This window comes from Poecilia reticulata, chromosome 12, assembly GCF_904066995.2.
Source record: "Poecilia reticulata chromosome 12, P_reticulata-male-v2, whole genome shotgun sequence".
In the NCBI taxonomy this organism is placed as follows: domain Eukaryota; kingdom Metazoa; phylum Chordata; class Actinopteri; order Cyprinodontiformes; family Poeciliidae; genus Poecilia; species Poecilia reticulata.
Genome location: NC_088841.1, coordinates 11,582,987 through 11,597,288, shown reverse-complemented (window position 1 = coordinate 11,597,288; position 14,302 = coordinate 11,582,987). Strand labels below are relative to the sequence as shown.

General features: G+C 36.2%; 1 protein-coding gene across 2 annotated transcripts in view; it reads right to left on the bottom strand.

The window, feature by feature from the left end:
* The window catches only part of ccbe1 (collagen and calcium binding EGF domains 1), a 41,359-nt gene that overhangs the window by 6,849 nt on the left and 20,208 nt on the right, over positions 1-14,302 (bottom strand). Inside the window, exons 3-9 of one of the 2 annotated variants that reach the window (XM_008424520.3) lie at positions 9,923-9,975; positions 9,630-9,764; positions 8,568-8,705; positions 7,571-7,677; positions 5,792-5,900; positions 4,008-4,138; positions 1,583-1,618 (exon numbers count right to left, since the gene is read on the bottom strand). In XM_008424520.3, the coding sequence (XP_008422742.2) occupies positions 1,583-1,618; positions 4,008-4,138; positions 5,792-5,900; positions 7,571-7,677; positions 8,568-8,705; positions 9,630-9,764; positions 9,923-9,975 (709 nt within the window). Of the gene's footprint in view, positions 1-1,582; positions 1,619-4,007; positions 4,139-5,791; positions 5,901-7,570; positions 7,681-8,567; positions 8,706-9,629; positions 9,765-9,922; positions 9,976-14,302 lie in introns of both variants that reach the window. The other variant, XM_008424519.3, reaches the window with a different exon arrangement.

The following is a 14,302-nucleotide window of genomic DNA, read 5'->3' as shown; positions in this document are numbered from 1 at the left end:
ATGGACTCTTCTAATTGTTATAATTGTTCGACACAGGGTTTTTCCACAATCGTTTGAAATTTCTACACATTTCTTGCCCATTTAATAAGATTCAGAACACTGAAAACATGAACAAATGTTGACCTAAAAACTGCTTCAAAATTAGTAAAGTTTTATTAACTTTGGGTTCCAAATAAAAAAAACAGCACAGAACAGGTCTGAGTGCAATATATGAACGTTTTAAAGCTTTTTGGGCATCTATGCCAAGTTAGTGCTCATCTAAATCAAAAGTTAATTTTTTGAAACCAGTAACTTAAAATACTGATCGTTTTTTTTTTTTTTTTTAGATGTAATTCATTTTTTTTTCCATAGTCAGTTTTCATGTTCCTATATTTATCCACATCTGGAAAATAATAAAAAAAGTTAATTCTGTACTTTTTCTTTTTGACTTTTTCAGACTGTGTAGGAACATTTTTGGGAGCTCAGGGTCATACTGAGTCTACACGTGTTTTGGCAGATGGGTTGAATTTGTAGCAAAGTCAGGCAGATTATCATCATTCTCCAGTTTATCCACCCAAACATCCCAAATTAATGAGAGTATACCAAGGTATTCCGTCAATAAAGAAAATATGCACTTAAGTCTTTCCATACACTCAGTTCATCTAGTAAGCAATCAATAGTAAGATTTATAAGCTTTTACAGCATGTAAATGTCATATCTTTTTTTTTAAATATTTAGCCTACTCAAATTCTCTAATATGGTGATAATATGGTGACTTTTGAGTGAATTCAAAAGTTCACATTTAGTTTCTTTAAATCATCACAAACATGCCACTGTCTTTTTCAAGCCACTTTATGTCAGATTTTATTTAAGAGCTGGCTGTCTGAACTACCTGAGCTGGCTTTTTTCAGTTCAAATTGATTTTGACATCCTGCAGAATCACAAGGCTTTCGCTTCTGTAGAAAAAAATCTGAACTTCACCTTATGTACCATAATATATAGCTCCATATTTCTTTTTAAATTGCTTTGTGGCACACTGACAAATGGTGGATGAAATGGATCTTTGCAAAAAAGAAAGCTATAAAAACATGTTTTCATGAGCTGGGCTGCATATTTCTGCAGAGACAGAATACATGGACAAACATGCTTTATGGACAAACATGAAACCTGGATTTAGAAAAACAAACCCCTGCATTTGACGGGTTCATAGATTACACAGCATCAAGTCAGCTTCTGTTTGACATGGCATCTTTGTTCTTTCCACTTGTATCAACTTGTGGTGAAGTTTTCATCAGAAAACCTTTGCCAGGGCAACATTTAGCTTAGATTTTGCAATATGCTTGTCATTCTCAAGCTACAGCTCTGAAGATTAGACAAATAATTATGGATAATTGTCTGTTGAGGGATATCGTTTTGGCATGTCTTCCAATTTCTCCATAAAGTTAGCTTACCCTATTTTAAGATATGATACAACAAGCTGAAGTTAAACATATTGGTGCCAAAACGTTCTGTGCTGTTTAGGGGTTATACTGATCAGAAGTTTTACTGATGAAGCGGCATATTTCCTAAAATTATCAGATGACTACACGACATTCGTTCTTACCTTTAGGCCATCTCTCCCTGGTGCTCCTGGGGGGCCCTTTTAAGATATAAATAGAAACAGAAGATATATAAATATTATTTTAGGGATATTTGACCTCCTTCACTGGTTTCTGAAGTCGCTCACTAATGTAGATGTAATATTGTCCTGCCTGCAAAAAAAAAGCAAGCAATTTTTTGTTTTTGTTTGATAAATGGACACACTTTTAGTAACCACAAAAACTGCAAGCTTCAATTATGATCTACCAAGAGAGATTAACTGAGGGCCTCGGGTCTTTCTTGAGGGGCTTCAGATCAATGGCGAAGCTTGCTTTCATGTCTTTATTTGAATAATTATCTTCAAAGACTTGTGAACATATTGTCCAGGGAGAGACGCCAATATTCAGACAATTACATAGCCTCAGAGTCACACATTAATCAAGGCTAAAATCCTTGCATGCAGTCAAACACATGTGACCTGATGGCCAAAACCTCATGAGAGCACAACGCCCTTTCAGCCTCACCTCACCAAAATGTGGACTGATTTAACTGCATAAACAGGCTGGGAATATGAAGAGATGTGATGGAAACTCACATCTAACTATTACATAAACACATAATACTCATGCATGCAAAGCAACAGATTGCATTCCACTGTGAAAACACAGGGCCTGACTTCATGATTTGGCTCTGTGCAGCTTGTTATATGACTGATTGCGGGTGTTGATGTTGTGATTTCTAACGTGTCTGGGTGGCAATATCCTCAACATTCTTGATTCATATCCTCCACCTCAACACCAACAGTTTGCACTAGCAGGACAGAGCGAGTGCTGAAAACAGAGCAAGCCAAAGAAAACATCTGAACCTGTAAATGGATTCGGTGCACTCTGTTGTTATTACCATCACCATGTGTCATCCTTTCTGACCTAGCAGAAATGAGGGTCAAAAAAGAGGAGATATTTTCTTTCTATCCCTGTGCCTGACTCAGAATGAAGGACTACTAAATTATTTCAATTTGTTAGTCTAGTAAAACCCACACATCAGAAAACAATCTATTTTACAGGCAAAAGTAGAAATTAATTTCCATGTCTTACTTTTTTTTTTTAAGTATGCCTTGTATTTCATTGCAAAGCGGTTCAGGTCAAACACAAGAAACCTATCACCTCTCATGATGGTGGTCTTTTACAGAAGCAGAGGGATTCTCTATCTGCATAAGTCACCTTGCAGTTTTTGAGGAAAAAAAAAAAAAACACACTAGCCATAATTTAATTAAAATATTTCTCAAGAGCTTTAACTTGTGGGTTTGTGCCAGAATATCCAAAAGTGTTAAAAAGCACTCAGATAATTCTTTCAAAATGGGTACTTTCCCTCAGTATGGTCCCTGCAGCAACCTCGAGCTGGAATCATAGTTTGAAGTATTTCCTCTGTATTAAACTAATCTATTTTGGGGTTCTACTCATATTGCATCCAAGCAATATGAGATGCAATTTGCCATATAATTAGGACTTATATTGCAATATAATTAGCTAACACAGATATTGCCATGATGATTTCTGTGTTAGTGTTGCCAAAGCACTAGCCTTTTGCTTGCAGAAGAAGTGATGAAAAGGTCTTGCAGACAAATCAGATTAAAACTGCCCAGTAAGTCAATAGCAATAAGGATGTTAATGTTTGCCAATTGTAATGGACTATTTGTACTATAATGCATCTGTACTATATTACAAATACCATGCAATAACCCTTTGGATGCAAATAATATATTTAACAACTTGATGAAGGAAACAAATAGAAGATTTAGGAAAATATTAATTGCATTAATGCCTCGTCCAAATAGTCAGTAATAAAGTTACATATTTATGTCTTTGCTAACCATGAGAAAGTGTGTCATTTATTTTAGCTTGATCTGACCCTTTGATCCTAATGCAATGAAGTAGAATAGTATGAACTCATTGTTGCTTCTATTTTAATTCCATGTAATATTTTTCACTTCAAAAGTATGACCTCAAAATGTACTTCTAGTTTTTAGGTACTAAATTGAACAATTATCAGCAACAATAAGACGTTTTTGATTAGAAGTTATGAAAGCCATTAAGCATTGTATGTATGTAACCATTATTTGGCCAAGTGTGTTTCATTGAGATTAAAAATCTACTTTTCAAGAGAGCTGACCACGACTGGCAACATTGCTCAAATCATTAGCAGTAACAATGTTTATCTGCTTCTTTTTTAAAGCAGTTCTGCCTAAGAGATCTTGTATGTCAAGACAAAGTTCTGGTTGGTCTAGTAGGATTTTCAGACAGAGATATATTATATTGGAGTTTCAAAGATGCACTACTGACATGAATGAGTATATAAACTGTCATACAACAGAGATAAAAGCAGAGCTATAACTGTGAAAAATGTGGACATACAGATTTACTCTAGATAAAAGAAAGCACATATAAACTGACCAGAGGTCCTCGAGGGCCACGTTTGATGTGGAACAGGTCTGGTGTTGGTCCAATTGGTCCCATCAAGCCCCTAGGACCAGGTGGACCAGGGGGCCCTGCCAATCCTGGAGGGCCGACTGGTCCTGTATCTCCTAGAAGACAGAAACAAAGCAGAGTTTGTAAACCATCCATTGTTTTGGATCCTTTCCATCAATGGCATGTAGAATATTTCCAACACTGGAAATGTCACTTTGTTGTAGACTAAAATCTGCCAGTCATCTAGGATATCATTTTCTTTTGTGGATCTAATCTTTTCAATCCCTCTAGGATTACTTCAAGGTCAAAGATATTTAGGAACCATCTTCATTTCTAGACTATGAATTTAGCTGACATGTTGACCTGCTGACATTTTCTCTACAGTCAACGTAGAGTTGACATTTCTGGTTCTGAAGACATGCTTTGACATCTATCATATGGTTCAGATACTCATGTTTTTTTAAACACTGTGATACCCTTTGTGATGAGGCTGGAGGTCGGGAGGTAGAGCAGTTCCCCTTCCATGTGAAAATCATTGGATGCTCCCTGACCCTTATTAAGTATCTGAACCCCACATTGCATGCAATTGTGATTTATCACTGGAAAAAAAGCATCTGCTACCACTTTCCTAAAAAGGTTGATTTTTGCTGCCACCGAGCCAAGGATCTAACTTGTCTAATATTTTAGGCAAACAACCAACATGTAGAAGAGAAGCTAATAATTTTCCTCTGTTATACTTGACATCTGTTGATTTTGAATGTAGAACATCACTTCTCTTTATTTTCACCTCATGACGATCTTAGGTCAGAACAGACTGATACAGAAATATTCATAATTTAATTCTGTCTGTTTTTATAGACTTTATAAAACAGACAAAGGTGTACAAAGGTGTCAGTACAAAGACTGACACCTTTGTATAACGGGGTCCTTCTTTGCAACTTTTCTGAATGAGTTAGAGCATGGTAATGGACGTAAATGTGAAGAAAAACCTAGTAGGACATTTATCCAACCATCCATTTTCTACATTAATCCTCGCAGGGTAACAGCAAATAACCACACATTCACTCCTAACATCACATAAGAGAAACAATTGATTTAACAGTCATGTGTTTGGACCGTGGGAAGAAGCTGGAGTACTCAGAGAAAACTGAAATGGGAAGAAGATTCAAGCTCCATGCAGAAAGATCCCAGGTCAGGATTTAAACGTAGGCCCTTCTTGCTTGGAGAGTTATAATTGAAGTTAGTTGGACACCTAAGAAAATTAAGGCTGCACTGCCTTCAAGGTGCAGCTGCCAATCCTGGGAGCTTGACAGCTGCAGATCTGGGGAGAAGCTACACTTCGAAGGCGGCATTAGGTCCACCCAGCTGAATCGTTGCTGCCCCTTTAAAATTTTGTAAAATTTAATGGATGTTTTTGTTATATATATATATTTGAACTATGAAAGATGTACCATTAAAGTTGAAAAAATGTTTTCAAATAATTTATGATGGATTGCTATCCTACAACAAAAACCTAGTCAAATCAAGCGGGATTTATAGATGTTAAAGAGCTATAGTATTAATGTGGAAAATGCTAAACTAAATGGGTCAGCAAGTGGTCTGTTTATAACTTAATCATGACAGACTATCTCAGCTGCACATTTATGTTAGGATTTACAAGACAGATTAGTCTGACATGCTTGCATGGCTCCAAGTGATTTTTCTGAATGCAAAGTACTTTCCACATGTATTTGGATGCATTTGGACATTGAACACAAATTCATTCTTACCTGGAGGCCCTGGGGAACCTGGAGGTCCTGGTAAAAATACAGGTGATGTCATAATTTTCTCATTCGTCATCTGCAAAGGGACATCAGCACTGTTCGACAGCAATGCCATCTTAGAAAAGAGGTGGGTAAAGAATAATAAAAATGAATTGCGGTAAGAATTGATTAGGGAGTAAATGATACATTAATGGGGTATTTGTTTCTTATATTAAGTGCATTTTGTCCTTAAATGTTTCATATTAAAGGTCTGTACCCTCATAAATTATAGGGAAATTACACACTGTAGAGCTAACATCATGTAAAACTTTTGCTACAATTATAAACCCTGCCTAAAGATGAAAGTCGATCTTGTAGCTGCACCACGTAACAAACTATGACCAAAACAGATGGAGGCAAGGCAACACATCTGCATTATGCAGCATGACCAGGACATTCCCCGCTCTATATTGTAAGCAGCATCCTTGGAAATAGTCATCTTTGATCTGTGTAACATCTTGTAGTCTTGGCAGTCCCAGTTGGGTAATAAGTAGAACATCTTGATATGCTGCAAGAGTTTATTTTAGGATTCAGAACTGCTGCTAGATTTTGAAGTTTTCTGTGAGTTTGCATTCAAATACAAAACAGAAACAAAATTACAGACGTATCCTTATAGGGATATCTTTTTGAATACAATTTATAGCATATCCCCTTCACTAGAAAGCGTACTTAATCTAACCCTGCACAACACCTTTGCTTAACTGGAACTCTGTAGAAAACTGTGTCACTACTGTGCATTCTGCTTTGGTAATTGCTGGTGACTAAATAAAATGACTGAAGTTAATTTTGATTAACATAGGTTACAGCTACAAACAAACACAAAATCAGTTTCTCAGAAATATAAATTAAATCAATCTTGCATAAAGAAGCTGGCTGTTCACATAGTCCTGATGTAAACATACTCATAGAGAGTTGAGTGGAAGGAAAAAGGATGGTGGAAAAAAAAAAGACACACAAGCTAAATCACTGAAATTAAAAATGTTTGGACGTTATTTCAAAGTATAGAAATAAACTTGCATTTATTGCTTCCCACAAGGATACACACACAAAATGGGTGAAGTTGCGGCTTACTCGTTGAAATCAGATGACTTTGAAAGATGTGAGCAGACAAACTGGTGTTTTAAAATGTGTATTCTAAGATCCCTGTAATTATTACCATATAATAATACCCTTCAGCTTATGTTGTAAACTTACATAGTAATCAGCAAAGACAACATTTTTCATGATGTTTTCTTAATATATGCTGAACCGTATATACGCAGCATGGAAAGACCACACAGCTGGAAGCAATACATTACATGTTACAGTGCTGAGTGTTGAACGCTGCTACTGACAGACACATGCTCAGAAAAGTTCAGACGTCTGTAGTAGCACAGATGGACATGTTAACTTCACAGCTGACTTTTGTATCAACTTCCACCCAACTCATGTGTAGGAGTAATGCATCAGCCTGCTATTTGCCAAGGATTTTTTTTTTAAAGTGTTAACTTTTTATTTGGTTATAAATTGCATTAATAGACCTCATGAGAGTTGTTAATATGTACCTGCAGTCATTTCTGCAATACTGCTGGGAGTAAGCTCCAGCTAAATCAAAATTCCTTAACGGGTATTTTTTTCTCTGAGCTTTTTTGGCCACTAACTCTAAAGTGTATTGCAAAACAAGTGCTGACGAAGTGGATGAGGAAAAAAAATAGACTTCAATTTTAACTTTTGCCAGACAAATGTTTCCTTTCTGTTGTCCCATACCTTCTGCTTAAGTTGCAGCACAGCCATCTTGATCTGGAGGAAGTCTTCACATGTGGCAGAGCAAGTTCCAGCATTCATTAAATTATCACATTTCTCAAAGAGATGAACTGCTGGGAAATTGGAAAAAATTAAATAAAATACTTGTTACTTGGACATGGAAACACGGACACGGAAAAATCATATAATGTATAAAAGAAACATATAACAAAAAAACATTTCATAAAAATGTAGCCAGATGAGTTCACTCAGGAAGTTAAAAATATCTAGAAATATCTGAATAAAGATGAAAAATTGCAGTCTTAAACTCTTACCCCCAGTTTTTTCACTGCTGCCACCTTCCTGAAACTCCAACCCCAACTGTAGCTACTCTACACTAATTCAAAATAAAAACTTTGACAGAACAATGTTCACATATTAAAATTAACATTTCCATTTAGCTCATGACAAGCATAAGCTGTTGCTTACCGGGGTGCTTAAACATTGTTAAACTTAACTAACGAAGTTTGTCTATACAATGGATGGGTGCCAATGTCTGAATGTGATTTCACTCCCCTAAATTACGAAGCAGCAGGACACATAGCACGGTCATAATTTCACCCACCACATTTTTGCACTGCTTAGCATGTTCTGAAATGTTATAGTAGGTAATGGAAGACACTCTCCTGGGAGGAAGTAGCAAATCTGCAGGCCTTCACTGCTTCATTGGCAAGTAAATCTGGGGCAGAAAAGATGTTTTTATCGCCTGGACGTTTTGTGTTTCCTTCACATGTATCCAGCAAAATGAGAAGACCAGGAGTCAAAGAGCCAGCCGCGTGTTTGGGTGGCTGAACTGTTTTGACATGCACAAGAGGCAGTGATGTCTAATGACTACCAGGTGTCTATGTTTGTAGTGCCCCTCTCCCCTCCCCATCTCTTTCTCAATCGCCCTCCAAAAACACTGTGCAGTCTTCTCCACATTGCTGTTTGATGTGAATAATGAGAAGATGTGTACGCTCACCTCTCTCCCCTTTGGTGCAAGTCTTCCCATCGTCTTCTAGGAAATAGCCTTTCTCACACTCACACCTAAAGCTTCCCGCGGTGTTGATGCAGATCTGAGAGCAGGCGCTCATGTTTTTGTCGGCACATTCATCAATGTCTGCGTGTTGAAGTGCAAGAATGGAGTTAGCCAGCAAATGAAAAGAAAATGTTGACTAAAATACATCCACTCAACGTGCTTGCACTCAGCAAAACAAAATGCTATGAAAATATGTTACTTTATCTTTGCAACTTAGATTTTTTTTTAAGTATTGAAATTTAGGGAAGAGGGTTTGAATAGAGGAGGAATTTCCGAACTTTAAGGCATATAAAAAATCCAACTCAGGGGATTTCAAAGCATTTGAAACAGTAACATATTTCCCAATTTGTAATGTTTTTCATGCAAAACGAAGCAAATATTGGACAGATAACACCAAATAAATTTATTAACTTTCAGTTGATATTTAATATTAGGCAACTTCATATTTTGTTACAGTGAAGCAATGTTTTTAAAGACATTCTTTATTCTTCAGATAAGAAAACAAGTTCTTACTATCACAAAGTAAAAACATTGGATATGATACAAAAACCTCTATAAGAAATTGGATAGCAAAAAAAATCCAAAGATCTAGTCATGCCTTATCGACTACTACAGTGTCACTCTCTTGCTGTTACAATTACATATTTTAAGAGTTGTTAAACCCTACATTATGGTTAATCTCCCTGCACTGCTGAATTTGACCAGATTGTTTATCTCCAAAAAGAAGGATGCGTTAAAAACCACAGTGTAAAGTGTTCACTCATTTAGACAATAATGAGACTTATTACAGAATCATGCACATTTACTTTAGCTCTGCATTTAATATCAAAATTCCCTAGACACTAAGGGATTCAGAACATCCTGACGAAAAGACAACAGGTAGTTTGTATTACAGTATCAGTAAGAGTTGAGTGGTTGGTTCATTGCTGTTTGCATTGGTATCATCAAACATCACCCTGAAGAATATCCCCTTTATTATTGTTGCTACGCATTGTTAGATCTTACCCAGACAGTAGGGCTTCTCCCGGTTTCTGTGGCGTTCACGGTCATAACGGTAACCCAAGTAACAAGTACACACTATGCGGCCAAAATGGTCTGTACACTGCTGCTCACAGGGGGCGCCAGCGCATACATCATAATCTAGAATAAAAGGATGATAGGGTGACAAAACACAGCTTTATTACAACTTTAAAGCAAGTAACAGAACATACTGAAAAAGATTAGACACTAATAAACCCAAAAACCTAGTATATTTTTGGCAGGATCCTGAAAAGTGACATCCAAACTGTTTTTCCTACCTTCAGGAATGCACTGGCCCATTACAAACTTGAAGCCCTTGCAGCATTTCCTCCTGTAAGATATCAAATTTACTTTACTGGAAATATTTACAAAGAGAAATATGACCAGACAGAAAAGAGAAGCACTATCATACCAGAGCCTGATGGTTCCATTCACGTTTCTGCTGGCTTTCATGTGTTTATGTTTTGTAATTTTTTAATCTCAGAGATTAAAGTAGAAATGAAATAACCTTTAGTATTTTCAGCCTAAAACTCCAGGCCCTTGGTGCTGAGATGAGACTATTAAAATATCCTTGTAAGCTTCTGCATTAAAAGCTGTGTTGTGAATGCCTGATCAAAGACAACACAAACACATGCAGAGAATTTTAAGCAAATTCTCTGCTTAAAAAAAGGGGGGGGGAAATCAATTGTGTGTCAGATCTCCTTATTTGACAAGGTGCTCAGTGGGTAGTCGTGTTAAGAACAGAGCTTTTTTTTAAATCCTGTTACATGTTACAGAAATTACACATACCATACTGTGAAAACATACTGAGATTGACAGCTTGTTTAGTTTGGCACAGTGGTTGCCACCGATTAAATTTTGAGCAGGCATAACACCAACTCTAGAAATAAAACTGTCATCAATCATGACAAATTAGCAGATCCAATTACTTGTCAGCTGATGATCTGACATTTCCAGGTGAGTAATTATATTTCATTTAATTGAGCAATTGCAGAATGACAATGAATAATTATTGTGGCCTAAAGAACCTTTTCCTTGAGCGAAAAGGCATGCAGTTGAAATCTGAACCTATATTGATCCTTATATGTATAAAGCCGTGGGCACCAATGATATTCTTGGAGGTTACAACAAAGTGTAAAAGAAGATTAAGCTCGAGTTGAAAGAGTGAGCAGCTTTGAGAGATTTAGGTCTTTATGCTCTTGTGCTCCTTTACCAGCCTGGATTGACAATATTCTCCTGCATTTGAGAAAGGATGTGATTCACTCAAAATAATTAATTAGGACTTCCTTCAAATCTGCCCATATTATCATGTATACTTATACATTTACTTGCATTACAATGATTTGTGCTTATTTATTTGTGGTTACAGCTCACTGTGTTGAGTAATAATAGTTATTTTTCCTCCATTAGGAAATCATAGCCAGGAGAGACCAAAATGAGGATTCTTTGGTGGATTGTCCGGTAATTAGGCCTTAATGTATCATTAAAATGCCCAGGTTTTGGGGGCATTTTATGTGAAATTATCAATTGTTGATCTGCTCTTAGATTAAATTTGTTTGTTACTGAGTCGCATGATGCACTGCTTTTTAAGATATTTTGACCTACTTTTGTTTAGGGGATTGTTCATACCTGGGTGTGGTTGGATAACTACAACAAAAAAGGCAGTTCGTCAATTAATTTTTGGTTTTGTTTTTGAAAAGGGGTTTTCATTGGCGTGGATAGATTATGCACCTTAACCATCTGAAACTAATGATCATATTTGCTCTCTTTGTCTTTTTTCATGATGTTAACATTTGTTTTTCATTTTCATTGGACATATTAAACACAGAAACAACATATACGGAAAATGTCTACTCTCATTAGAAGTTGGTTTTTTTTTTTACTTCGTCAAATACTTTACTTACCATTAGTTCTTTCCATTAAATCATTTATTGCAGTATTTTATTACCATGATTCATATCATCAGGAGCTTCAATACTTTTGTTTGAACTCAGTCCAGCAGAAAAGTGCTAACCGGTGCTGCTTTACCACACATCACAAAAGAATCCAATCGGACTCTGAAGTCATCACTAATCATCACTATTAAAGTGCAGTGATAGTCTTTGAATAAACCGTAAATACTAAACAGCTTTATTTAACAGCACTAATGATAATAGCACCCTTCATTAAGATTTTACAAGAAGACATTTAAATGTCATTAAATTACTGTGATTCTGCAGATTAGCTGCAGGGATAAAGGCGGTGGAGCTGTTATTTAGCAAATACAAATGTCGATATGATGGTATGAGTGGAGGTCGTGTACTGCTACTTTTTAATTTCAAAAGGTGAAAATTGTCGAAGTTCACTCACACCCACACACGCTTGCCAGATGATTGCACCATAGACAAAGTCACATAACATCAAATAAATAATTGAACAATCATTTTAATTGAAAGACATAATGCTCCATAAGAGTAAGTAAGACAGATGTAATTTGTAGGGAAGATAATTAGACCAGCCAAAGTGCTGAGTGCTCCGATGCCCAGTGACATCACTGTAGCCAAAACTTTCAATAGTTTTTAAATTTCACCTTTACACCCCTGGAGTTTCATTAGCTTTTCATGTTCTGTGTTTAATGTTATTATTGCTCAGCATATAGCAAGTATTATACATGTGGACCCCAAGCCAGAGTTGACTTTGAATGTGTGACCCACTCTTTCTAGGTCAGCATCATCCCCCTGAGGACTGAATGCACTTTTAGCAAATAATCAACTTAGCAAAAACAAACACAGTTAGCTTAAAAATCAAGATGAAAACAAACATTTATATCCGCTTCCAAAAGATCACAAAAGAGACAAAAGCATCCCAGGGAAACTGGATCCAAATCTGTGGGGGAAGTACATTTTTGTCGGACTTTGCGTTTATTACATTATTACTCAGAGAAATAGTATCTTTGATATGTTCTTATAGGATTGTGCTGTTTCTCAATAGATCACTGCAAAGACAAGTTTAAATTGGTTTGATTACTTTGCAAATTACATAACTTATTTAATGCAATAATAGCACTGTCTTTTAATTTTATTAGGCTGGATCTTTCCATTGGCAATAATTGATTTAATTTTAAATCGCTATTACCCTTTGGCTAACCTTCTGCACATATGTGACACACACATATGTCTAGATTAAAACAGAAATGAGACAGTAGCAATATGACCTGTATGTGACGGTAAAACAACAGCATGATTAAAGCTGGTGTGAAGGTCAGTGCATCAAGCAACTAATTAAACACTACTGCACCCTGAAAAAATATACGTTATACATTACAGAAAGACCACAAAACAAGAAACTTGTCAAGTTGTGCAAAATTATGGAGCTACTTTTTTTTTTAAAGCCTAAACCAAAAGGTCTTCAATTAGTAAATTGAGTCTGTATACAATTTAATCTCAACATAGATACAGCTTCAAATGCCTCAAAGGTTTGTTAAGAGGACAAAACAAATATTATTATGAAAACAAATTAATAAAGACAGCACAAAGTTGCAGAGAAGTTAATCAACCAATCATCCAAAAACAAAAAGAGAATTTCACCACTGGACTGACACTACATAAAAGACTGCTATTAAAAAATAGAAATTTGCTGTCTTCATGTCACAAAATGTAAAATATTTACCAGTATCAATATGTTTGCAGTCAATGAACTAAACATCACACACTGGTGGGTTAAAATTGAGAAACATTTCATGTCAGAACCACAACAACAACAGCAGAAAACAAAAATAAAACAACAATAAAAAAATAAAGAAACCAAACTGTAATATCCAGAGCTTCTGAACCTTTGCGAACAATAGCTAAAAATAAAATCCTGTTTAATCATCTACTTCATGTTAATGAGCAAACAAACTCAAAACACATGTGGATTTCATTCATATTCATAAGTTAAAGAACAAGAGGGAAAGATTTCCCAAATGCCTTCATGACACTTTTCTCCAAGAATATCAATGAGTCATGTTTGCAAGGTCACACATCCGCACGCTCAGGAAGGGCATGTTGTGACTGACATTTACTTTCAGACAGAAAGCCCTGCACTTGTTCAGTGTTCGGAACATCACAGAAAATCTGTTTGTTTTGCCACCTGTGCCTTTTCTCACCCTAAAGGTTATTTCATTTTGCCAGTGACACAGATCACTTTACACCAGCCGCTTGAAATCTAGACATAAGCTAGTCTGACCTCAGTCGCCTGGGGTGAAGCATAAGCACTTTAATCACCTTATAAACAGAGGCTCTGCTCTGAAACAACACGATGTACCAGCCTGGCCCCGGTTTGTCTTAAACCAGAACTTGGTAATTCCTGCTGACACACCACTCAAAGTGGTGGAGTCCACTGAATTTATTTAAAGCAGAAAATCAGATCAGGATGAAAAGGTTCAGAACCAATTTGGACAAGCATGTTCTTATTTCTAACAATTACGTGTCTAAGATATTTCACTCAGAGAAACACAGCTGTGAGACAACACAAGCAAACCACATAAAGGCTTATTTGTGTAACCATTTATACACAAAAACATGTCTGCATTCCACACATCAGACGATGTTTTTTGTAGCTTCAAACAACTGTTTCCACCAGATCAATGTTTTTACACTGAATCTAAAAGGAAACTCTATAAAGTACTTAGGAAATTA